The sequence below is a fragment of the Fundulus heteroclitus genome, chromosome 23 (genome assembly GCF_011125445.2).
Source record: "Fundulus heteroclitus isolate FHET01 chromosome 23, MU-UCD_Fhet_4.1, whole genome shotgun sequence".
Classification (NCBI taxonomy): domain Eukaryota; kingdom Metazoa; phylum Chordata; class Actinopteri; order Cyprinodontiformes; family Fundulidae; genus Fundulus; species Fundulus heteroclitus.
In genome coordinates, this window is record NC_046383.1 from 28,003,695 (window position 1) to 28,030,948 (window position 27,254).

General features: G+C 40.7%; 1 protein-coding gene across 7 annotated transcripts in view; it reads left to right on the forward strand.

The window, feature by feature from the left end:
* The first annotated feature begins 6,423 nt into the window (after positions 1-6,423).
* The window catches only part of ablim3 (actin binding LIM protein family, member 3), a 71,742-nt gene continuing 50,911 nt past the window's right edge, over positions 6,424-27,254 (forward strand). For 4 of the 7 annotated variants that reach the window (XM_036127420.1, XM_012851782.3, XM_036127421.1 and 1 more), the window contains exon 1: positions 6,424-6,883. In XM_036127420.1, coding sequence (XP_035983313.1) covers positions 6,871-6,883 — 13 coding nt within the window. In that variant the 5' untranslated portion in view covers positions 6,424-6,870. The remainder of the gene's footprint in view (positions 6,884-27,254) is intronic. The other 3 variants (XM_012851783.3, XM_036127422.1, XM_012851787.3) reach the window with 2 other exon arrangements.

Sequence of the window (27,254 nt, forward strand, 5' to 3'; positions counted from 1 at the left end):
TTAGGGATTGTGAGACTTGATGAAGAATGCGGCATGTTGCCGATCAGGCTCACTGATAGTGGACACATCGCTTCGGTGTGACTCACAAACAAAAGGAACCTTACCTCCAAAAGAAAAACACTGGCTGAGTGACTGGGTAAAAACAATGGGGCAATACATTAGGAGTGCCACAGAAACATGACTGTGGCTCCGTCATGTGATCAGCAGCATCGTTTGTGCTGACTGTGGCTGTTTTATGCCGCTCGGCAAACTCAGGGACAAGCTGCGAGACGGCATCTCAAAAGGTTTATTCCAGTAGGGGCAGGAATTATTGTCAATGATGGACGACTGGCGCCTTTGCAGACAGTGACAACGTTGTGTTGACATGATGGCCTCTTGCTCTTCTGCCTCCCGTGAACAGGAAGCTTTGCTTCCTGTTTTGCAGCCCGTGTCAGTTTGGTAGACAAAAGCACAATGAGGGAGGGACACAGAAGCGAAATTAGAAACCAGCTATTTGAGGACTGTCGTACAATGAATATCACTCCACACGCTTTCCGCTGAAGATCATTCATTTGAGTGAATCATTACCAACAACGAGCATCGTGAGCCCTGACCAGTGCAAAACCAGCAAACAATGAAGGTTACTTTTTAAACAAGTATGCAGGAGCAAGAATGTGCATGATAAGCTAGCAAACAAACTTTGCAATGAAAAAAAAAAGACAGTTGAAGGGCAGGAGAAGACTTGTGGAACTTCTGAGTCCAGACCCTTAAACGGTAAGACCACACAGGGCAGCGGAGGGAGAACACTGCGCCTCTCACATCCCGCCATTGTCCAGCTTCCGAAAAACCCCCAGAACAAGGACTTCCTCAGGACATGGAGAGAGGGCAACTGGGGTGGTTTATAAAAATATAAACAGTGGCTTCACTTAGATAAGTCAAAACTGAACAAATCTGGAGGGAATTTGTCACTCAGCCTCTGTTTATGTTTATGCATTCGACAGATGTACTTATCCGAAGCGACTTTCAATCAAGGATGTAACAATGCAATTAATATCAACGCTAACAATAAGATACATAGAATGACAAGGTATGGAGGGAAGTGCTCGGAGAGATGCAGTAGTCAAGGCAGGAAATGACCGTAAACTGCACCCGTACCTGCACGGGTGACAGGTAGGTTTAGGTACATCCTGATTTTTCTGTTTAACAATGCAAAACTTAATGGTCAGACGACGGAGGCGACTTGATCTTTAAAGGTCAGCTGGCCATTGATAATGACGCCAATCATATACGGTACCGTGCAAAAGTACCGTACCACAGACGTCAGTGTCTTATATGAAATTCTATGTGATAGTTCACCTCACAGATATATGGTTTTCAACATATTTTACTAACAGAAATCTGAAATGTGTGGTGTGCATTTGTATACTGCACCCCTGCGAAAAAAAAAAAAACATTTCTGAAAGCACCTTCTCATTAAAGGAGCACAGCAAAAGTTCCAGGATTTTTGCCTCCTGGCAACATGTTGAAATGACACCTGTGTTGTGCACGTGCATTGGAGAAGAGGAAAAGCATTTGCCGTTGCGTCGGCACAGGTACGTATTTTGTTTAGAGGCGTAATGCCTGCTGAGGTAAGAAAGCTATACAGATTAAAGTTAGCCCGTGTTTCTCGCTAATGCGTCGATTATGGCAGAAAATAGCAGGGTGGACGAGAGCGTGCGGCGCGTCAAACCCACGTGCACGGCGAGAGGATTCGGCCCGAGTCACTCTCATTAGCTGACTCATCCAGCCTATACACTGCAAAAACGGAACTAGAAATAAGTAAAATGTTCTTAAAATCTGTGTATTTGTCCTTGATTTGAGCAGGTAAATAAGATGATTTGCTAATGGAATAAGAATTTTGCACTTAAAATAGGAACAATTCATCTCAATCCTCTTATTTCAAGTGCAGTATGTCTAATTATCTTATTTTAGGCGTCAAAATACTCATTCCATTGGCAGATAATCTTATTTACCTGCTCAAATCAAGGATAAATACCCTAATTTTAAGAACATTTTACTTATATTTAGATCAGTTTTTGCAGTGTAGAGGCAACTGCTTAAATACATATTTAACTTAAAAATTGCGCTATGCACCTTTAATACTCTACCAGCTTCTACGTTGAAATACTGAAACCTTTCTTCTCAAAACAGCTCAAGCTCAGTTGGATGAAGACCATCTGTGACAAGCAGTTTGCCGCAAGTCTCAGCACTCATTGTGGATTGGAATTAGATCTGGACTTTGACTTCAAACACTTGAAACTTTAATGCTTTGAACCATTCCATAGTTCAGGGTTGGCATCCTTCTGAAAGGCGGACCTCTGCCCCGGTCTTTGGTCTTTTGCTGCCTCTAACAGGTTTTCTCCCAATATTACCCTACATCTTCCCATCAATTTTTACCATCTGTCACTGCTGGAGAAGTGAATTACAAAGCATGATGCTGCCAACTCCACGCATCACCGTGAGATGTGTTCATGTTCAGTGTCACATGCAGTTTCTCACCACACAAAGTGCTTTGGATGTAGGCCGAAGTTTTACGTTTTGGTTGCATCTGACTAGAGCACTTTCTACAAAATATTTCCTTTGGTCTGGGATAAACTTTTGCTTATGTCTTTCTTATCTATCGCAACTCTTCCACAGATCAGATTTGTTTAGGTGCCTGATTAGTGGTTGATTTGCTCCCAGATATTCCCATGACAACCGTGACGCTCCTCCAGTGTTACCTCTTGGCTGCGTCTCTGATTAATGATCTCCGTTTTTGTGGATGGATTTCTTTGTTCTTTAAAAATTCTCTGAGACCCACGCAAAACAACTGTAATTCTACTGAAATTAAATTACATTAAGGTGTACTCTGGTTACTAATTATGTGATCTCTGAAGCGAACTTTTGATTTTAGGTTATCCGTGTAAAAGAGACAGAATATAATTTGGTACAATATGTTTTTTTGTCTCCACTATTATGCACTGCTTTTTTTGTCCCAATACATTCCAAAATAAAAAAAACAACTATGAAGTTTTCATTAATGGTGAGACAAAATCAAAAGTTAAAGGAGCTTCGTCGTCTTATCAAGGCACTGTGCTTTTACCCTGTTCCCAACTAGAATTTGCTGTTCACCTCATGTTTAATCAACTGCATTTCTCTTCCTCCTGCCATCTTGGGGCTGTTTAATTTCTCAGTGCTGATGTTGCATTAGACCAGCTTCCAGTTGGATGGCTGAGATAGTCACAGCGGATGGGTGTTGCACTGTTAGATGGAGAGCTTTATGCGTCGATACCCATGAACCCATTTAAAGTAAACAGAAATCAAAGCTATCAGTGCATGACAAGTCTGCCTTTAGTCAACGTCGTTAGACTAGAAGAGGAACAAACTAAAATCAGGAGCACCTCCTCTGCAGAATTTTGCATTAGCTTGACAATACCAGTACAATGCTTGTCCTTAAAAGAATGCCTGAGGCACGAAATAAAAAAAACTATTTGGCTAAAATAATTTAGATTTAAAAATTAAAAGTAAAAAAATAATAATAATCCAAAAAGAGCCTTACTCGCTGCACATTTCTGTTGTGAGGTTAACCTCTGTTAATGGTGTCAGCTAATCTAACCTTTCTTTAGCAGAACTTCATCCGTAAACAATCCAATTAGTCAAATTCCTTACGTCTGTTTTCCAGAAGAGGGCAGTGTCGTAACAGTTTTCACTGCAGACCCTGCCGAGCGCGATGAAAACGTCAAGACATTTTTTTTTTTTAGAAAAGCTCCCTGTACGCCTTGATTTTAAAAGCCAGGAGTGCAGGGAGCTTTCCCTCTTTGGATTCTTGAAAATTGATTTGCATATTTTTACCGACATGCCGGATGACTGACGAGGACAATCACTGAGATTTCTGCAGACACTGACGTCATCTCTGCCATTCTCACTTGAAGTCAGACATTTGATGACCCACCCCTGCTTTCGACGACTTTCAGGACAATGCGTCCTTTTCCCGCTTCCAAAAGCAAAGAGTGATGTCGCTATAAGCAAGGATGAAAAGTGAGACAAGTGAAGCCTGGGCAAGAGCTGGAGGTAAACCGGAAATACCGAGATGTTTGTCATAATAAAACCTTTTTTTGTGTCTTCGCTTTCGCTTTTTAATTTACAATTACAGAGTTCATTGAAGCTTTACAGAGAATTGCGTTTAAGGCAATTTCAAATTGTCAAAATCAAAACATGCCAATTCTGAATTTGAATATCATATAAAACCAAATTAAAAAAAAAAAAAAAATATATATATATATATATATATATATATATATATATATATATATATATATATATATATATATATATATACATATATATATATGTTGCCGTTTTATTTGAAATCTTATACTACAACCATGTTATGCCCTACACAATCGTGGGGTAGAATAGGGTGTTTTCACTGACGTCACTGGCCAACTTCCGGTCCGCCATATTGGGTGGCACACTTCCTTATCTCTAGTTGTCTTACACGTATTATCGTATCGCGAATGGATAAGTACGCCAGCACGCTAGAGCGACCAGATAAGGACGTATATCTGAGGAAATGTTCCGTGATCGACCATATGGACCCGTATGCCCTCCACGGTGCCTTGTTTAGCCGTAATCCAGATGATTGGCCAAATGTAGAGCACGGCGACATAGTGCATTACCTGGTGTTCGGTGAAAACCCTCTGCACACTCTTGAGGAAATAAGAGCTTACAAGGATCTAGAGGCTCACAACCAGTTCACATCTGGTTATGTACATCAAGGAAATCGCCATCATACGTGGACGGGTGAGTTTTAATAAGATGGTAAAAATGTAAACAATCCGACGCAAATGTGTTGCACGCGGGCGGTGCGCGAAGGCGCTTGGCTGCAAGGCCGATCGACGCCGCTCGCGGCTTTAATTATTTAAGCAGAACAATGACCAGTGCAAAATTAAGTTGTATTTACCGTATTGGCGCCGGTAGGAGCTGCAGATCATAAAGCCAGCAAACAGTGGGAACACAGCAACTCGTTCAAAGGTAAGCTGCGTACAGACGGGTTAGCACATGCTAACCGTTAGCGCTAACAACCACTCGCGCATGTAATGTACTTTTAACTTGCTGCTATGTGTTTCAAACGTTTAGAACACACTCTCATTGACATCGGGATACTGTGGAAAGTTATGTTCGGTCTTACAGCCGCGATCCAAGCGAGCCGACGATCTCTTTATCTCTGTAACTCGTTCAAAGGTAAGCTGCGCTCAGCCGGGCTCTGGCTCATGCTAACCGTTAGCGCTAACAACCACTCGCGCATGTAATGTACTTTTAACTTGCTGCTATGTGTTTCAAACGTTTAGAACACACTCTCATTGACATCGGGATACTGTGGAAAGTTATGTTCGGTCGACTTACAGCCGCGATCCAAGCGAGCCGACTCTTTGTTATCGCTAACAGTTGTTCTCCGTGGTTGCGCCTCCAGGCAGGAAAGCGGTGGAAAATTAATCTGTTTCTATGTTTTTCCCATGGCGATCATGTGTTGCGCTGTTACAGCCCACAATACAGCAACGGTTTACCATGGTTGAAATCAAGTTAAGGTGAAATTAATCAAATTAAAACACGGCTGAGAGAGGGAGTACAGTACGCGGTAGTAATAGGCAGTAGAGGCGGCGGAGGCAGTCAACACGACAGCCGTGGAAAGTAATAAGTCATAACGCCCAAGCCCTATTATTAATATATTCTTCTTATATGTTTTAAATACTTAACAGTTAATTACCTGTGACAAAGTGAGCACCGCAGACTCTGGCGTATTCCAGCTTAACACCGTCCAAATCGGACCTGGATATCCGTGTCAGCCATAGGTGACGGCGTTGTTCAGACAGCTGTTTTTTTTTTTTCACACTGATTCACTATTACAGCTGGTAGGCGATAGAAAGCGTTGATCTCCACCTCCACGGGCCGTGCAACCAACCATTAAACACGTTTTCCCCATTGTTCACTTCCAATACTGCCTAAGGCGTCATACAATGCTGGTCAACGGTGCGAAACGACTGCCACCCAATATGGCGGACGCGCTGAGTAGTCACGTGAGCGTGACGTCAGCTGAAAACACCCTATAGTATCTATCTATCTATCTATCTATCTATCTATCTATCTATCTATCTATCTATCTATCTATCTATCTATCTATCTATCTATCTATCTATCTATCTATCTATCTATCTATCTATCTATCTATCTATCTATCTATCTATCTATCTATCTATCTATAACATGGAAAACACTAACTTAAAAGTAAAATCCGAAGCTGTGTGTTGTTCTCTTATTGTGAAAGGACAGTGCGCACACCACATCCGGGCCCAGTGTTGACAGCGCATGAGAGGCGCACGCCACGCACGGGTACACGCCAAAGGAGCGCCGCGGAGCTGGAGGAGGAGGAGGAGGAGGAGGAGGGAGGGGACTGTATTAGGCGAGAGTAAAAATGTGAAGGTGGAATCCAAGTGAACAGCGTCGTTTTCTAGTCTATCATCTGTTTCACTGAAGGGAAAAAAAATATTAGAATTAAGAAAAAAAAGAAGAAGAAGAAAGAAAAAAAAACAGGGGATCTTCGCACAGCGGGAGCGGCAGCTTTATTTGGATCCTACAGCTGATTACGGGAATAATCCTCGCTAAGAATTCTTTGTTTATATTAGTGTGTCCCTCTCTCTGCCAGCGTCTACCTTCACATGTAATTGGCTGAGGGCAGCGCTGCCGAGCGCGGCGATCCCAGTCAGCGGTCGCAGGGTATCATTTTATTAACTACAATGTGAATATCTCTCCGCGCTTTATGGGATTATTGTTGGCCGAGGCAGTTTTGTTTTGGATCAGAACGCATTGGACATCATGAGTTCCAGTGGTAAGTGCATTCTTGCGCGCCTTCTCCTCTCTGCTTGAAGTGAAAGCACAATGTTGATAAAAAGGAAATCACCTATAGGAGCTATATTACATTGCACTTGCTGGTCTATTGCGTTTGTGTTACTCTTAGACATATTTTCTTTATACATGCCTGTGCAAATTCTCACTTATCTCGTTTTCTTTTGCAATTTACACAGAATTAAAAACAAATATAGAGCAAACCACTGTAAAGCTTTCCAACAAACCTGGAAAAGGCTCAGCAAATAACTTAACTCAGAAGCATTTATTGAATCCTTCACCGGCATAATAGCTTAAACTCCGGGTCTGCCACCTCTCTTTCACCTCCTTCCGGGGAAAACACTTTCAGCATGTCCTCTTGATAAAAAAATAAAAACAAGCCCACCTGCTCTCACACACTGTCACTGCACGATCAGTATACCATGTAGCCTGGGGGGGTCTCTGACCTGACCCCCTGGCAGCATGTGACGAGTGACCCCAGCAGCCTCGCGGGGGGGCCACTGACATCCTTACCCTAGAATGATCTCAGGGACAACCCTGATGCTGAGCTGACCTTGGATCAGCTGACTCTGACCCTGATCCTCTGTCTGCTGAATCAGGGCTTTCCCCTCTACAGCTCGTGGCGAGCGTGTTGCCCACGCATTCTGCAATGCCTCCGCTTTGGTGTGCGTCCAGTTCACCGTAAGTTGATACACGGGTCAGATGAGTGTTTCATTGTGCATGCTGGTGGAAGTAGAGGCTGCCCCCAGGTGCTTAGAGAACTGATGGTGTCAGTTCTCTCTAAGCCCCCACACCCCCACTCCTCCCCCCGGTATTTCTGCATCATTCATAATCTAGCCTGTCACTGCGTGGCACTACATTATTCATCCGGTACTCTAAACTCAGCTGAGCCCTTCGCTGACTTGCCGGGAAAGTTGCCTTGGTTCTTAGGAAGGGTGTTTGCTGCTTCCTGCTCTCAGAGAAAATTAGAATAATTCTTTTGTTGGGCTCTGATTGCTTTTTCCTCACATGACACACACACACACACACAGACACAGACACACACAGGAGGAGCAGCACCTGCAGCTAAACATGTGGGGAGCTGTCCCACGCGTTCTTGTGATGTGCACACAGCATTGCACGGCATGCTTGGCCACAGCTGGCAGAGAGTCGGTGGGACATGTGTCTGTTCCTGGCTTAAGGCTCCTGACCCGAAAAAAAAAAGAATAATTCTCTTCTCCCTTTCAGTGTCAAACATATGTTGCCGTCTGCCTCCGGTGCTTATAAGGTTTGGGCATGACGGGGCCTGTTAGGGTGCGCCGCATGCACGGTTTTCTGCTGCACCGGGCGTTATTTAGCCCGAGGCCATCGACAAACTCCGAGCACTGGCGCATCACCGCCACTGTTTTGCTTCAACCTCTTTTACTGGTCATGGATGTCTTTCCGCAAGAACCTCGCATGATTGGAAATGAAGAGGCAAAAAAAAAAAAAAGAGTTAATCTGTGCAAGAGATTAAGATCTTTCTTTTGGCACACTCAGTTTCTGCACAGGGGAGTGATAAAACACGAGTAGATCAATATACAGATCATTGAGTTCAGGGAGGCAGGGGGGGTGAGGGGGGGGGGGTACTTTCTGCAGCGCTATTCATCACATGCAACACAGACACTTCTCTCCTTCCCTCAGTTTGATGTGCAGAGTAAAGTTCTTGAATGTTTGCATAAAACACACGCAGAAGCTCTAAAAACTGTGGCGTATCGCTGAGACTTTTATACATTCTCATACATGCTATCTTTGCATTGACTTATTTTGATCTCTAAGCTGCAAATCATGCACAACATATGAGAAAGGGATGCACCAAAAACTCAGCAAACCATCCCCTGGTCGCTTCTGATTAATGACCGGCATGTCAAACACTGAAAACTATTTTACTTTTTTCAATCTCTAAATGCATCAGCTGAGATCACATGATGTCTTTCACAAAAGCTTGACTTTAGATTTAGCAAAAGGTAAAAGTTTGGGGACATACTGTTTGACAAAGCAATGCTCCTATAATTCTTCAATTAACTTGTATAAAACTACTGCACCTATCTGCATAAACCAGAATTAGTTAAAAAAAACTGAAACAGAGACTGTGGAGAAAGAAACTGTTAGGTGCATCTCTACTCTGATATCCTCTGTTATCGCTTATGTTTGGCTGCGGCAGTAAAATAAGCAAATTCTCCTAAAATTACTCCCATCTTTTGAAATTTGTAAGAACTTTGAAAATAGTAGAAATGGCAACAAAATGTCAGTGTTTTTTTGTTGGCATTCTGTATATTCCTACACACACTACCGTTGTATTGCTGTAAGTTAATAACAAGTTAATAACTTAAGTTAATAACCGCAAAAAAGAGTCTTTTAGATAAAATACAGGTTTAATGTTACAACTTTCAGTTGGTTTTGTCCGACTGTGTACAAGAAGCAGAACAATGTGAGAAAACGCTTGAATATTTTCATCATTTTGACGTGAAGGTTCACAGCAAAAAATAAAAAATAAATAAAAATCGTCCAGCAATCGGGAGTAGCAGATTTATCCTTAAATAACATTGATCAGTCATCAGGAGGTCAAATATATATATATATATATATATATATATATATATATATATATATATATATATATATATATATATATATATATATATATATATATATATATATATATATATATATAAAGGTTTCCCTGTTAACAAAATGCATCAAACCCAAGAACTTTGTTTTTTTCAGTTTATAAACACAACAGTAATGGCTTACTTTTATCTATCTTTGTTGGGTTGGTAAAAATCCAGATGGGAGCTTGTTTTGCAGCATAAATGCAGATTAATTTGCTGTTCGTTCTTTTTCTTTTGGACTGAAAATATATTTAGAAAACAAAAACAAACAAAAAATTGTAAACACCCTTACATCAGGAATCACAAATTGATGTGTAGTCTTGTTATTTTCCTGCAGGAATAGAAAGTGGTTTAGTCATGAATAAATAACCAAAATGTATCTCCTTTTACTTATTACACAAAGGATGGGTACCCCGAGTTCAAGTTCCTAAAAGAAAAAAATAAATTAATTGGTACAGTCCAGGAAAAGCCTGATTGGTGTATCTTGCCTGACTTCGACACTTTTATGTATCACTAGATATTATCGTAACAGGGAAATAACACATGCAATTTCAAAATGACTTTCTCTTAGTACGATTATCCAGTTGCACCGAGGATTTTCAGATGACATATAAACCCTTAAGTTATTGTGTAGATGGGCTACATCTGCACTGCTGTGGTTGTTCAACTACAGTTACTTTTCCTCAAGTCAAGGGTGGTGCAGAAAAGTAAGAAGACGTTAGAAGACGTTGCACTTTGTTTTTTACTTACATAGCCTGGCAGTGCTTTTAAAATGTGGAGATAGCCTCAGGCAGAGTACATCGGGTTAGTGTCCCAGCCTCATGAACAAATCATACTGAATTACAAGCTGTTAGGTTTCACATTTGTTTCCTATATATTTTAGGTGCAATGTTTGAGCAAGACAGTAATGGACCCATTACTTTCACTACAGCCTCGTATCACGGCTGCATTCAGTTGCATTTCTGGTGTTGTGCACATCAGGCTATAGGGAAGTTACACCTTAGGCCGAGTTAGGTGTGAAGGAGCGCCCTGCAGCTGCCAGAGCCTGACAGTAGAGCAGGAGCTGCACAACCAGAACAGCCAAAGAAAACATTTTTATCATGTTTCTTTCTGGTTTGATGAGTTGTTTCAGTTACATTAGTCATGACAGTGATGCTTTTACAAGCGTTTGCTTTTGCCTCTGAGGCACAACTCGGTGTTCTGTTGCGAGATGGAAATGCGTTTGGTTTCGATCCAATTAATTCATTTAAATCCCAAATACGTTCTCATTTCTTTTTACGTTACCACGGCCTCTCACGTGCGTTTGTTATGTAGTCAAACGGTTTCATACCGTTACAAAAGTTATTAGCTGACCAACTACAGATTGATCTCAAATATTTAATTCTAACAATACTGACAGTGTGCCTAATTGGTGACTTTTGCCATTTTTAAGACTTTTCCCCCTAGAAAAGAGCTACATAACACATTGAATAGAAATTCTGTATGTATCTTGTATTTAGATATTTAGGTATTTGTTAAATTTCTATACAGGATTTGCTGGTCTCCTTGTAATTATTTTTAACAGTAAAAACACTATCTTGCAAAAAAAAAATGTTTTCCTTTTGTGGTCCTATTTCTAGTTTGCTTACATTACTATCATTGACTTAAAAGTGTACATGGAAATTCAATTGCATTTAACAATGAATTCTATTTTGCTTTTATTAACAGGTAAACTCACTGAGACACTGAGTAAATCTCAGGACAAAACTTTATATTCTGAAACATGTATAATGTGCAACAGAGAAACACAAGTTGGCAAAAAACTAAAAACTCTAGACAAAGTGGAGATTTGAGGAAACCCTGTTTTTGTGTGTGCGCGTGTACATAAAAACAGCGCTTAAGGGTCCTGTACATCACGTTCTGGATCAAATAATGCAGCGCTGATGTCCCATTTATGTCCGTTGTTATTGACTTGGCTAAGCAGTGGAGGAAATGTTAACTCTATCAGAGACTTGCTCATTTTTACGCTTTTTGTTCATCTGTTTTTACAAGCCTAGATGCTCCAATACGTTGAAGTACAATGAAGAAAGAGAGCTTGGAGCTCAGCTGTTTTACACCAACTCTCCCTCTAATACGAAGGGACCTCATGTTTGTTTTGAAGGCTTCTGATTGGCTGACATAGGTTTTAGCATTGAGGTACACCGCCCCCTATGGCTTTGGAATGTTTAAAACAACGCTCAATAGAAAAATTGCTTTGGGCTCCAATAGATGTGAGCTTTTCTGAAAATTATCCCGTTTGTACAATATTATTAAAAAAAATGATGTAGGGGAGATATGTTTGTTTTTATAAAGACCGGGCTATGTACAAGGCCTAAAACTCTTGTACGTGGAACATCAAAACTAACTCTTTCAAGGCCGCAGCGGTATTGTACATCTGGAAATTCACTGTGTGTAACACACTAGAAAACCTCCAGTTTTGTCTTATGCCAAATGACAGAGTTCTCTTAATGTTGAAGGAGAAGAATAGGTGCTACATGGCTTCTTCACCATGTGGACTCGACACCGGGAAATAAAAACCTCTTGGTTAAGCTCAGGCATTGTGATTTAACGTTCATAAAACACTTTTGCGATGTCGTGGTTCATAAAACCAGTTGGTCAGAGCATGCAAACAGTAATAATTAGTGGCTAAAATCTACATGATGATGGATTTAACCAGCCTAGGCTGTTTGGACAAGCAACCTTGTAAGGACACTTGGGTGTGACAAATAACCCAATGCATGTTCGGGCACAGGGAGAACGTGCTAACCTCTAGCAGACAAGACCTCTTTTTGGGAGACAAAACACCTGCGCCACTATGCAGCCGTAAATAAAAGATTGCGCAATACTTTAATTATTGTGACAAATAAATAGACTTTAGTGTAACACATACAATATGAACCGAGCAAAGGCAGCTTTACAGCTGAGGAGCACATTTGTCACTCAAGGACGTACATAAATAGCTCAGTGACAGACGGGGTGTATAAATGTAAACCTACATAAGACCAGCGATATTAAATGATGGATTGTTTCTGCGCCGCGGGGAATCAGCTGGAAACTGGGCTAGATGGGAAGAAAATTCACATCATTTATGATTGCCGAGCAGCTTCCTCATCTGGTGCACAGTCCAAAGCAGAGCCAAATGCCATTCATCACTGTGCAATTCCTGGTGCCTTAGACCAGCATCACAGAGAACAGAGGGCGAAAGCCTCGAACGCACAGATGCAGACACAGATGCTGGGACGCAGCTGCTGAATATTCATTTACAGTCACATACAACCGATACCAAATCTGACAGATTTTTTTGTTGTTTAATGACAGCTACACATATAGGGGTTTGACTTTTGTGCAAGAGAAAAGCCATTGAGTAATAGGGAAATTGCAGGCACTCAAACTCATTTATTTTTATATTTTTCAAGCAAAATCATTTGTTTTCTTAAATCACTTAAGGAGATTAGGTGGTGAACTAATTCAATTGACTGCTGAAGCACAGCTTCCTCCTGTTTATCTCTGTGACCTTGGCTTCTGCCAGGACCGAGCGGTCGTTGAGACTGTGGGTAGCAATCTGACCCTTATTCTTTTCTCTGTGGAGTATCGGCATGTTTGTTTTACCCCTGGACACCAGCGTCGCTCTGATGGCTGCCTCGGCACAAGGTCCTGATGGAGATGAAGATGGATAAAGAGAGGGGCGGCTGGAGGAAGAGACAGAGGGCCCTGATCAATGACTACATTAAATTACCGACAGGGAAGATGGATGGCCATGCTCCTCGGATGTTTGATGAAGAGTGGCAACCATTTCAGAGCAAATTATTGCTCCACCGACAGAAATATAAGTACTTTGAAAGTCTAATAATGATTTTTGTTATTTTTGTGACTAGCATTTTATGGATACAGTTTGTCACATGTGCCAAACCGGATTTAAAATTTATTAGACAAAATGAGAGGTCAAAGGGTTACATCCTCTTGAAATAAGGAAATAAAAAACATGTATTTTCGCTACAGAGATCCATTACTTTTTCAACTGTTTGAGTTTGAGACCAGGCGTGGGTTTGCATGTGATTCTCACAGTCTGATAACCCTGAGTAAAAAATACCACAGTTTTATGTCATTTACATAAAAATGTAAATCTAATGTAGATCTAAGTGTTTTTATTCTCAACAAAATAGCTACATTGATTAAAACTGCTGATAAATGATATAGCACATCAATTATTAAAGTTATCACAATGATATCTGTACGATTTATTTATCGTTAATTTCATTTTGATTTCAGCAAAAAGAGGAAAAAGTTGCACTGTTTCTTGCTTTTACACAAAATGGAAAGCTTTTTAGCTGTTCTGCTTTATTAAGTAGTACAAATTGATTTTAGCTTAGTATTTATTTAGTTTGGCTATTTGCATAAGAAGCAAATAACATGTTCAGATTTTGACTAATAGTAGTTTTGAATCCAGCAGAAAATAAACCAATCGCAAGACTCACCCAACCTGACTCTCGCCAGATGGATTTCTCTCCGCAGAGCTCCGCACATCCATCCAGGATTGCTCCATTGGAGATGTATGTCAGAAGGAGGGGCCTTATCAAAAATCCTTGCATATGATTGGATAAACCCCTTGTCCGTGCTACTTTAACCACTCGCATCAAAACCAGCCCGTGATGCTGAGCGGAGCGATGCAGGGAAAACCAAAACAGAACAGCCGCCATCATGGATATCGCGCCGTATCGGTAAATGACTGATGTCGGTGTTGTTTTAAAGAATCAACCATGTTTTTCAGATCATAAGGCGCATTAAATATTTTTCCTATGTCATTCCGCCCCTCCCCAGACACACATACTACCTGAGCGGGAGAGCTATTCATCTCTGTCGGGGAGGACGTTTTTTTTAAAGTACAGTATCGTGGACTTTTGATCGCAGCAAAATTATTTTCATGCAGGTTAAAGCCAGGCTATGAGCGCTGAGCAGTTCTCTTCTCCTCTTTCTCTGCCAATGAAAAGTGAGCTGAACCTGAAGTGGGTGAAGTAGCCAGAAATTGTATACGAATAAGAGTGCCGTTACATCGAAATAATGTTACACGAATAAAACTAAAAAAAAGTACAGTGGACTAAACCACACCCAGAAGCACTTTTCTTTCTAAAAGTTGCTCAAATAAATGTAACTGAGTAGATGTAACCTATTTACTACCCACCTCTGGTTACTTGGTGTCTTTACTAGGTGTGTTACTACCCACAGTCCAACCCAGTTCTGGCAGGCTTGCGGAGCAGTTTCAGTTTTTGTCATGATTAATATCTGTTTTTTGTTTTTTTTGTTTGTTTCTTAACGCCTCAGAGAATTCTGATAGGATGCAGTATCTATCTTAGAAGAGCCCAAAGCTTGTGTTTATTTATTTTAATAATTTTTTTTTTAGCCTTGACAAGAACAACTCTGAATGAATGTTGCAGCACTGTAAATTCACAGTGGATTTTCATCGGCGTTGCGCTCCATTCCATTATAACTGAATGTTACACTCCAACATCTTGCATGCAAATTAAATGTTAGTGCCATCTGCCGATATCATTGAGAAGATATCATTTACAGACCTTTAGACAAACAGCATCCGCAGAGTCTTGCTCACGTAGATTGCACGTTAATGTTTAAGATTGAGATCAACTTTATTGTCCAAGGGAAATTAGTCTTGAATTTAAACACTGCCTGTTGGACAAATATAAAATCCATAAAAATCACATAACATTCACATTTATAGGCACTTTCTCCCGCAGGATATTGCACAGTGTCTGGGTACTTACAGTACAAAGGTGAAGATAAAAAATAAATAAGACACAGTAAAAACAGTTAATAGATTTACTGCTAATTACCTGTACATTCTGCAGTCACTGTATTTTGATGCTTTTTAAGGCTTTGATGGAGAGGCGAACAATGAGTTATTGTAGCGGTTCGATCTGCATGCAGGAAATCTGAGGCGCAGCTCTCAGGGAAGAAGCTGATACTCTGAATGAAGGATGTGAGTGGGGTCTGAGATCATTTTCTGGGCCTGTCTGGTTATTGTCTCCTTAAAGATGGTCTGAAGAGACGGGTGCTGATTGAGTCCCATCGACTTCGTGGCTCTTTGTGTGAACTGCGTGAGTTGGTGATTTTGAACAGACGGGTTGCTGAATCAGGCTGAGACCTGGTTGGACCTAGTGACGCTCTCTGTTACGGCAGGGCAAAGGAGCAACATCACCGTCTGTCTGACGTCGAAGGCCCTCGGCCTGCGGAGGAAGCGCAGTCGCTGCTGAACCCTGGTGGAAAAAAAAATTAACAATGTGCTTTATCCATTCACATATATTCAGCAGCCATTGGGACTGACCATACAGTATGTTCTTCATCCAAGTTGTCTGGAAAGAAGTTGCAGCAACCTCTCGGTCCCCAGGGATGCTGTCGTCCTATCCGACCACAGCGCCGTTATCACGTAAATACTCCAGACTGTAATCTCCTGGGGCGCTATGCGCTGATGTGGAGTCGGTGTATTACACCTGTGGTCTTGCTGGTTATCATTAGAAGTATGACTCAACTGCTTGACGTAGAAGAGGATGGAGGGATTTCTTTTATGGAAGTCTTTAATAGGTTTTGACATGGGAGAGCTTTGTCTCAGAGAATGAACATGAACACACTGGCACAGTTATGTAACAACTCAGCTCCTGAGCTGATTGTGTGCTTGGAGTCTGCTTTCTGGTTCCCCTTGAACACACGGCAAGTCAGACAGCATCTACAAGGTTTTCTTGCTATGATACCTTAGACTGGACATTATATTCACCCAATACCGTGTTAGAAGTAGGCATGGTTGGGTTAATATTCTAAAGGTATAGCATGGTTTTAAAAGGTTTTAAAACTGCTAAAGAAAAGAGCAGTTATAACTTTAGAAATGTCTTAATTGTCCCCGGGTGTGATAGTGGGAAGAACACAAAGACGGAGTTAAACTATACCAGTAATGAAAAAACGAGCCAATCTAATCTATAGTTCTAAAGCACCAGAGAGTGAACTCATCAGAAAGGCAACAATAAAACCAGAGTAAGTGATGGACAATTATTGATAACATGGCATATTCAGATAAAAATGAAATGTTCAACTTGAACAGAAGTAATACAGCAACCGATTTACACAACGATGTGAGAAAAGTGTGCAATATGTACGTACAAGCAACACCCAAAGTAGCTAAACATGTGTGCAAATGGAATTCAGCATCTGAGAGAGAGTGTAAATGATTCATGATCAGATCAGAAACCAAGCAATCTTTAGCATGTTGTCAACACTTATTGAGTCTGCTGTGAGCAGCAAAGTGATAAAGTCTTTTACAGCAGTTGGGACAAAGGACCTGTAGAAGCGCTCCTTTGAGGATCTGAGATGCATCAGTCTGTCAATGAAAGAGCTTTCCAGCTTTGCAACAGCTCCATGCATGGAGCGGGAGACATTGTCCATCAGTGATGTGATTTTTCTTATACTCCCACCACCTGCACTGGGTCCAGGGGGCCTCCCAGGACAGAGCTGACCCTCCTAATGACTTTATCCCGCTGCATCTCTCTCAGCTACAGATCAGCTGGTGCTCCAACAAACCACACTATAGAAAGTCTTCTTTGGACACAGAAGACCTCAGCCTCCTCAGCATTTAGAGTCTGCTCTGACCATTCCTGAAAAGAGCATCAGTGTTGTGATTCCAGTCCAGTTTACTGTTCAGGAGAACATTAGGGTACTTATCAGAGTCCACCATCTCAACATCAGTTCCCTGGATGTTAGCTGGTATCAATGAAGTGGGTCTGTGACTGCGAAAGTCCACCACCAGCTCCTTTGTTTTCCTTGAATCTAAGCTGAGATGGTTCTGCTGCAACCAGTCTACAAAGCCCCGTATCCACTGTCTGTACTCTGAGTCGTCCTCATCTGTGATTTAATGATAACTTTCCTTGGCTTTAAAGTCTATTACAATGGACACGATGGAAAGTATTTAAGAGACTGGACTGGACTTATAATTAATGCAGTGCTGCCCCTCCCCATTTATGGCTGTGCCCTGCCGATAAACTGGATGAAAGAAGGCTCTCACATGTTCCCCCTGTTTATAAAACTATAGAAGCGTGGCATTTAAACAATGCTCAGTGGGTCCAAGTCGCTTCCCCAGAATTCCCCCACACCATTACACCTTTACCACCAGCCAGAACCATCAAAACAAGGCAGGATCGAGCCATGCTTTTATGTAGTTTATGGCAAATTCTATCCTCACCCTCTAAATGTCACAGCTAATATGGAAAGTCATCAGACCAGGAAAAATTCTCTTTCCATATAATATTCAAACCTACCCATACTGTGTATTATTGCACACACTATGTCTCGAGGCTTCTTAGAGTAGGACTCTGTCTCTGTGTATCTACACTAGCTGAGGACCATCAGAGTTTTGCTAATGATCATCTGATCACCTTTGATATACAGTACTTCTACATTTCTGGCTCTCAGTGTGTGTCCTTATCCTTTTGCAGTAGGCCAACATGAACAAACCTTTCCCATTTCTATTGGCCAGCCAGGACAACTTGGAATTGCTGAGAAAAGGTTAGGCACATCCAGAGGGTGCCACCAACTGAGCTGTTTTGACCCTTGATCTGTTTCTGTCCCATTTTGGATGGCTTGTGTGAATTATAGTCTCAGCTTCCTGTTCTTAGTTGACAGAAGTGGCACCTGGTTTGGTGTCCTGCTGCTGTAACCTGGTTCAGGATGTTGTGTGTTCAGAGGTAAAATGCTGCATACCTTTGTGGTAAGAGTGGTTACCACTACTAGTTAATGTTGCCTTTTCCTCATCTCAAACCAGTCTGTCGTTTTTATCTCAGGACCTTCTCTGTAAACCCATGAGACGGTTGTATCAGCAGTGCTCATATCAGGCCATCTGGAACTACCAACAAAGTCACATTCATCCTCACCTAGCCTGAACTGTAGATCAGTTTTTTGTGCAACAAGCATTTAAATTGTACCTGATAAATTGGCTAGTTAGTGTTAATGTTAGATTCCGCTATTATAACTATAAGTTCATATGTTAAGTGATTTTGGAAGCAGTAAAATAATAGTCAGTTTCTTTAAAAATAAATAGATCACGTTATATATTTTCATTTTAATATTTTTTTACTAATACCATCAACTTATGATATTTTTACTCTAGGTGGTCATGCCATGAGAATTTCATCCTGGCCCATGCTTAATTGGAATATGTCTGTGATATCCTCTGTACATCTGAGCTTGGCTGGTATGGGAAGCATAGGATGTTAGTTTGTGCTTGAACTTTGTTCTGGCCCCGTTTCAGAAGGTCAGCAGGGTAAATAACGGCCCTCCTGTGTTTTCAGTAGATGATGTCAGTCGGGCTTGTGCTTCCATTAGTCCTCAATATCTCACATTCACACCTGACGGGATCAGGCTCGTTCATTTGGTTTTACAAGAAAGAAAGAAAACACTTCCTTCAAACTTCCATTGGAATTAGTGGCTGGGCACTTATCAGGCCAGGTTGTTGTTCCCAGGGGTGCTGCCAGCATTGTGAGAGAAACAATGAACTTACAGAGACTCCACTGTGGGAGATGTGGTGTGGGAATCGTTGCTGCATATTTCTTGCTCTCACACTCCCGTCCTGCACAGGAATATAAACAATCACTGCCATGGATTTGTGTATTTATGCCCTTATGCCTACTCTGTGAAAATATTGCTCGTTTCCCCTCGAGAAGCGTCACATGGTAGCTGTTTTGTCAGACTCATTGGTTCTATAAAATGAGATAAAAGCTGGCGAAGAGCACCCGCTTTCATTAATATTTTAATCTGTTTCAAGTTAACTCTTTCTGATCCTAACCAATTTGGTCTTGCCAAGAGCCTGCACATGAAAACCTCTAACTGGTGATTAAATCCATGAACACAGTGAAACTATGAATGCACTGATTGGTTGTATACTGAAGAGTAGAGTGCAGATCATTAGATGCATTTTAAAGACTCCCTATGTGAAAGCATATCTTTTATATGAGAAGTTCAAAATTGTCTTGATTGTCTTTTCTTCTAAAAAGGCAAGTTTATTTAAACGGTAACTCACCCCAAAATCAACTTATTTTGCCAATAAACTGTTAACATGGTTGCTTTATAGTACTGTCTACTTATTCTGATCATTATTGTAAAAATGTGTGCATATTTGTTTAAATTCTGCTTTTGTGTCTAAAACATCAGTGTGGCTCCCTCCTAGGGTTAAACGGTGGTCTTGCATTGAATTTCGAATCTCAGTTGCTATTGATTCAAAGGTTATAGTGACTTTTTTTTGGGAAAAAATTGACATAGCTCTGCTGCTGGGTGGTATAAAAGCAGCAGCGTCTTAACAAAAACAGAACAAAAACCCATACCGCTCCATCTTGTGCCTCTGTAGGGAGTGCGGTTGCACTCTTCAGACCCCTCTAGTGACTTCTTTTTCTTCAAAAAAGTGACAATAAACAAATCTAGTGACTTTTTATGTTTCATGGTCAACTTCATGTGAACGCACCAATTGTTTTGCAGTAAACTGTTTTGAGGCAGCAGCAAGAGCTGCCGTGAGCCTCTTCCCTTAGTGCTGTCTCACAGGAAGCATTTTCTAGCTCGTCCTGAAACCCACCTGCAGTCAGAGCAAAGAGAGCAGAGAGGAGATCAACCACATTCATTGAAAATTAATTTTGCATTTGCAAAGCTGTCAGTGACCCCGTTCTGGATTATAAAGGGAGAAGTAAATAAGATAACATATAATTGGACCGATCCTGTCCTCCACTGACTCGGCAGCACCAGCTTCAGGCATTGCTTTGTCAGCTCCCTGAGCCAGTGGCTCAAACTGATGAGGTTCTGGCCCTCTGGGCTCCACAAAGACTCCCTCCACCTCCGGGGACGAGGGGGGTGAAAAATCCTCCAACTCAAAAGACCGAACCGCAGCGTGACTTCCAGCATCACTCTGCTCACTCTCCATGAGTCGATGTGGCAAATAAAGCAAGCTGCTGCCTCCACCCCCCATCCCACCCAGCTTTTTCCCGCATATCCCCGCCCTCTTTGGTGGAATTTTTCAAATTTGTCTGAGAGCGGGTTTATGTTTTTACATGGGTGTGAGTTACACTTTAAGTTAGTTTCAGCTGCCTCTCATAATTTTTTTTTCTTCAGATGTTGTCTTTTCATGTCCAAAAAACATTGAAAGAAGTCACCTGTCACTGAATCCATGATTCAGAATATTTAATCTGTAGGATTGTGATGAGTAGTTTGTGAATGGTGGCTTCGGGTCATTTTGGTACCTTTTGTACTTGTGCTGTGTTTTTTTTGCCTGTTTTTTATAGAAACATTAATTTTTAGGTTTTCCCTCTTTGACAGGTGATGACTCATAGTAATTTTCTAGATTTTTCTCACTATGAGAAAATGTGCATCATTACTTTTCAGCTCCATTCATGTTTATTTCAGTCTGTCACTCTCCACCATAGCCCCAGTCAATTTACCTCATTTAATCCACCTGTGCTGTGCTCATTATCCAGCATCTGTCTCACCTGGGACTCTGCCTTTATTTATTGTCATTACGTAACCGTTGTGATACACTGGCTTAGAAGTCACACATAACTGACACAAATCAAAGAAAAATGTTCAAGATGAATCCACCAACACCTCATGAGAAGCTAAAAGTGTGGAAGTAGTCCTTAGCATGTGATAAGATTTAAATGTTCAAGTCTAAAAAGACAGATTACAGCAAAATGTAATTTACATGAACGTACCAGATATAATGTGCAAATACGCATTAGCAAAACTTTAAATGTTCAGGTCAAAGAACTGTGTCATTTGCATAGATGTCCAAACAAACACTCCCTGAGAAGCTAAAGTGTGCAAATAGACATTAGCAAGGCAGAGTGTAAATAATTCTTAATCGGATCAAGAACCTGTGGAACCAGTAGTGTTTTTAAACATGTGAACTGGGTTGGTTTAAATGATTCTCAGCAGGGGACAACTGTCTTCATAGTTTTGGGAAATAAGCTGTTTTAAAGTCTATTAGTTTTTAAATTGATGTTTCTGACTTGTTTACCTGGTGGATCTGTGGCAATACATCTGCCTCTTTTCTGGACTTGTGTAGCATAAACACAAGAGCTTGTATGGGCAACCCACAATCCCCTGTGCTAACCTCACTACCAGTGCTGGATCGTTCCTCTCCTGTACTGTGCAGCCCCTACACCACAGTTACACTGAGACATAGGATTCTTTTAGTTGGGTAGCTATAATAGTTTATGAGCAGCTGAGTAGAAACGTCCAGTCCGTTTCAGTTTCCTGAGGAAGAAGAGCTATTGCTGAGCCTTCTTTACCTGGGGTCCGTTCTTCGTACGTTGCTTAAAACATCCAAGATCAAATGAGACATCCAAGATGATTTCATCCGGCTAATCATGATCCGGCTAACTGGGTTCTTGGAACACACCTGTTGTTTATGATTAGTATGGCTGGATTGAGTTATCTGAGACAACTGCGCGTTCATGCGTTTGTTTAAAAGGGGAAATGTATCGATAGTAGAAACATTGATCAGCAACGCTGCTATTGGCTGTTCAGCATGGCCAAAGAACGCCCACAGTTTTTCTCCCAAGCAGAACAAGGGCTTTTAATGGAAGGTTATGCCGAATTTGAGTCATTAATTAAAACACCTCAAAATCTGTTAAAGCCAGGAGAGAGGGCTGGCAAAAAGCAGCAGACAAATTAATGCTTAAATACTGTCCATGGTAGATGTTTCTATCACTTTCTACAGTATGAATTTTTGCATTTTAATAATTTCATATTTACTTTGTTCTTTGATATCAGAGCCTCCACGGGACCCACTAGAACATGGGGACAAGTAAAAGTGAAATACAAGAAAATTCTACAAAATGGTAGCCTTTAATTATTATACTTTATTTAAAAAAGGCACTTGTTATGTCAAGAGATCCACATTTCGGTGTCATTCCTTAGGCACGGGAAGTAAAGGATGCGTGCAAACTGGGAATTTTAATAAAAAAAAAAAATCTTTATCCATAAAAAATAAAAATCTTCCTTTTCCAAGTCATCCACAGTTTACACGGTAAAACTGTATTGCTCCGTGTCTAGATAATCCATCCATAGTTTTTTCTAATACAATATATACGGCTCGACAGGAAGCAAGCCTTTCAAAGTAAACTAAACTTCACAATAAAATGGCCCGAACAAATCTTCTTACTGAATATGATAAAAATAAAAAGCAAACCATCATACAAATAACTTAAATATTTTAGATTTATGGCTCTAACACCACTTTTTCCTCTTTAAAAGCCACTGTTAAATGATGTGTTTGTCTGTTTATAACAACCACCAAGAAAATCTCTCAACAATTACACTGTCCCGCTGCGCTAAAGGATCCTGTCTATTGCGCAATACGCAATTAATTCGAAAAACTCTGAAATTATTCTTGCACCTTCCGCAACAGGTTGCAGTCGTAAAAATGGACATGGCTACGGCAGACTTCCCTATCTCCTCCGCTTATACAGCCGTGATCTAATCTTGTTTACATGAAATAAGCCTGCTCTGGAGCAGGCTTAAGCTGGCGCACATGTTGCTATGACAACAAGTGCAGGAAGTCTTTCGAAGAACCAAACGATCCAAGATCATGCCAAATCGTCAACAATGAAATCCTGCTAACTGAGTTAGCGACGTACGAAGAACGGACCCCTGGTGGGAGGTGTTCACAGTCCAGGAGAGGTCAGAGGAAATGTGAATGCCCAGTAACTTTATGTTGTCCACATGCTCCACCACCTCCCTATGTATGCAGAGAGGAGCATGTTTAGTCTTCCTGGACCTCCTGTAGTACATGACTTGCTGGCGTTCAGGATGAAGATATTCCTGGAGCGCCCCTGTGTCAGATTGTGAACTTAAAGAAAGCATAACTCAAATTCAGAGTAACTAAAGCGTCAGATTTTGAATTAGGGATTGCTGAATACTGTTCTGATTTATATATATATATATATATATATATATATATATATATATATATATATATATATATATATATATATATATATATATATATATATATATATAGTGCTTTAGTATGGCAATGATAAGAAACAATGAAGCAGATACAAATTTTAGCTGTGATTGTGACAAACAGTCAGCCAGTCAAAGTCCTCTTGCAACTGCCCCTCTACCTCCGTTTCATTTTTATAAGTGCTGAGTAGTCTGGATTTCATCCATGTTTTTGTAACAGAAGATTGTCAATCAGCAGAAGTCCCAAGGGAGCATTCTTTATTAGCTACCTCTAGAAACCATAAAACCTAGGGCCATTCAAACACTACTTCCTTTCCAACTTCATAATAATAACTTACAAATGTTTCACCAGTCAAAGATTTGTGCTGACAATGACAAGAAATCATTTCAGGAGACAGACTTCACTGGGACGAATGACACTGTTGAGATAAATCACAATCAATCAATTAATCTCCTTACACCCCCAGGTTTTAATACCACAGTTAACACTAGCTATGTTAACATGGACAAAAGTAATCGGAATAAAGGGCTGATCGGAATAAAAAAGCGTCATGTAAACAAGCCAATCAGAATACTGTGATCGGATTAAGCTCACTCGGAATTTTTTTTTAATCCGAATGAGACGAGGGCTGTATGCCGATTAATAATCCGATAAGTGTGCATATAAACGCTTCTCAGGCTGGAGTTATTCTGAATGTGTCAAACTGACCCGAGTGCCCATGTGCACCCAGCATAAATGTGAGTGCCGGAAATACGTTGGGAAGCAAAACTGTCGGGGTTCCAGATACAACCTTTCTGTTCGAAAAAATAAAATTGTTTACTCAGTAACAATTCAACCGTAATTAGAACCTCGTGTAAGTCCATCCAGGGTACTTGTAAGACAAACAAACTTGTACTACTACTGCCTTGATACTAGTTTTTGTTCATGCCTGTGTAAATTCTCAGTTATCCGGGTCATCACAACGGCATAAAGGTCGACAACCCCTAAACAACAAACCTTTGTTATTTAGCAAAGATGGATGCTCTGCTTTTTTTTTTTTTTAGGTGAATTTGAAAACTGCGCATACCAGAGTGGTTATATTCTGAATAAAGCCAAGTGCATAGACATGCACATTATGATTGGATTAATTGATTGTGTGCCCATATAAATGGCACAATCTGAATATGTAATCCAAATATATGTTAATCCAATCGTGAAATTCTGTGTTGCTCTGTTAGATTTTGAGATGTGACAAAACCTTCAAGGGTTCAAAACCGAGGCTGGTGCCTATTTCCAGCTATCAATGGGCGAGAGGCGGGGTACACCCTGGACAGGTCACCAGGGCAACAGAGAGACAGACAGGACAAACTTCAAGAAAAATGGAGAAAGTTATATTTTTACTTTCAAGTGTTTGAGAAAACTAGACATTGCAACTTGCTACAGATTTCCAGAAACTGTAAAAGTTTTCTAAAGCTTGTACATTATTAAAATAGGTAGCAACATTATACTCAGATATATAAAAAAAACACTAGTCTTTAGCCCTGCAGTTTGTTAAATCACTGGCAGGCAAATAAAAATGCTGTTAGACAGTTTGCAGCTGGTTGATTATGACTACTATTTGATACACTGATCAAAAAACAACACGTAGAAACAGCTTTCATCAAAACTATAGAATTTGACAGTCTGGGTACAGAACAGGTTTAAATACAAATACTTCTAAGAAGCTGAATAAATGCAAGCGGTGCATCAGCTTTGACCTTTTAAGTGTTGCGAGCCCTTCAGGATTCAACCACTGAAATGGAATCGGCCGCTCTGTTGTGTCAGCACATGCTCATCTTGCTCTAGCCGGAAAACCAAAAGTCCTTCACTTAGTTGTTTAAACTGTCAGGCCACCCTGTTACTCTGCCGTCACTCTTCTTTATCAGATTTCAACCACTGCATTTCCCTTCTAGGAGACCAATCAAGAGGAACCCAGATGTTTTAAATCAAAATTCAAAGTCTTGTGAAAGTCAAAAAATATGTTACTATCTCAGATCACAAGACTGACTTGGCCTAAAGGAGGCAAAAATAACTTTAAACACTTGTAATAATCTTTGTGACTTTGGTCAATCATATATATTCATATTCTGCTCCGTGTGTTCTATCAGTCATTTTCCCTGTTTCCCCAGTTCTATATCAGCCTTCCCTTACAGCTGCTCCCTGTTTCCAATCAACCCCCTGCTTCTTTTTTCAGTAATCATCTCTCCAACTTACATATGTTACTCAGCTCTTGGTCAGATCACCAACCTTTCCCCTTCAGCCTGTTTTCTTGTGTTATTCTTGTGCCGTTTTTTTTTTTATTTCCTTTTTTAAGTAAAACCGTTGGGCCTTGCTTTACACTATTGCGTGACACGTGTTTAAAATCAAATAAACATAGTTTGAGGTTTCTTTGCAATGGGGGTATGTTAGTCTAACTTTCTCGAGGGAAATTTGTGGGGAATCTATGTTTGTGTCATATATGTTAGCTAAAGCGGTATGAGGTAAGGAGATCAATCTGTTCAGTCAAGTGGCGGGGAAGTATGAATGTATGAAAAATATAAGCAGTGGGAGAGAAAGCCTGTAAATCACCCAGGTGTCAGAAATCACAGCTTCAAAACACGGCTGCGTTTGAAAAGGTCTAATTGGTAAGGACTCTTTAGCCAAAGCGGAAGTGTGTCAGCGAGCGTTCGCCGTGATAAGTGCTGTCCAAATAGTGAAGTCAGTGAGGAAGGAGGTAGGAAAAGAAACCTGTATGCTTCCTATCATAGTTCCTTTAGCACAGGGAGCTTGTGATATCCCTCACTGGTGCTAAGTTGCCACATGGAATCCCACAATCTTTTGTGTGACATGACATATAAGCACAGCCCACCTTAAGGAAATGTATGAAAATGTCATTAGAACCATCATGGGTGGAGTGAAGCGATGCCAGGTAGGGTTAGAGTGACACTAGTACTATTAACAGTGACAGTATTGCTACACGTGTACTGTGTGTGACACATGCAGATGTATGGGCCTTTACATGCTTTGGTTTGTGCAATGGAGAGCTCTAGCCGTTCGCCACATTGTCTAACTTGCACTTTTTTGTAGTTTTTAGTATTTTTTTATATATATTTTTTTTCTGCAATGACCCTTGAAGCTTTTCACATTTCCCCCCCCATTATAACCACTGACTAATATTGGTTTTATTGGGATTTTACGTGATAAACCAACATATATTAGCACCAAATTGTGAAGTGGATTGAAAAGGATAAATTAATGTAAGAGTTCTTTTGAAAATCCCAAAAAAACGTTAGTGAGCATTTGTTTTCTGCCCCTTAGTCAATGCACCGTAGAACCACTCTTCCTTGTAAATTCTAACACATCAATATCCTTTGCTCTAAACCATCGCATTGTAGGTCTGCATGGGTTGTCTTTTTTTCTGGAAGGTGAACCTCGGTGTCAGTCACGAGTATTCTGCAGCCTCTATGAGGTTTTCTTCAAGCGTTGTCCTGTGTTGTCCTCCATTCATCTTCCTCTGAGAAATTTCCACGTTCCTGCAAACTAAAAGCGTATCTATAGTGTGATGCTTTCACCACCATTTTTAACTATAGGACGCTGTATTCAAGGTGATGTGGAGTGTTAGTTTAATTCTGCACAAGCCCAGATTTGTAGAATACATAACTAATAGTTGTCCTGTAAAGCAGATATTGTGTGTCCTGTCTGCTGAC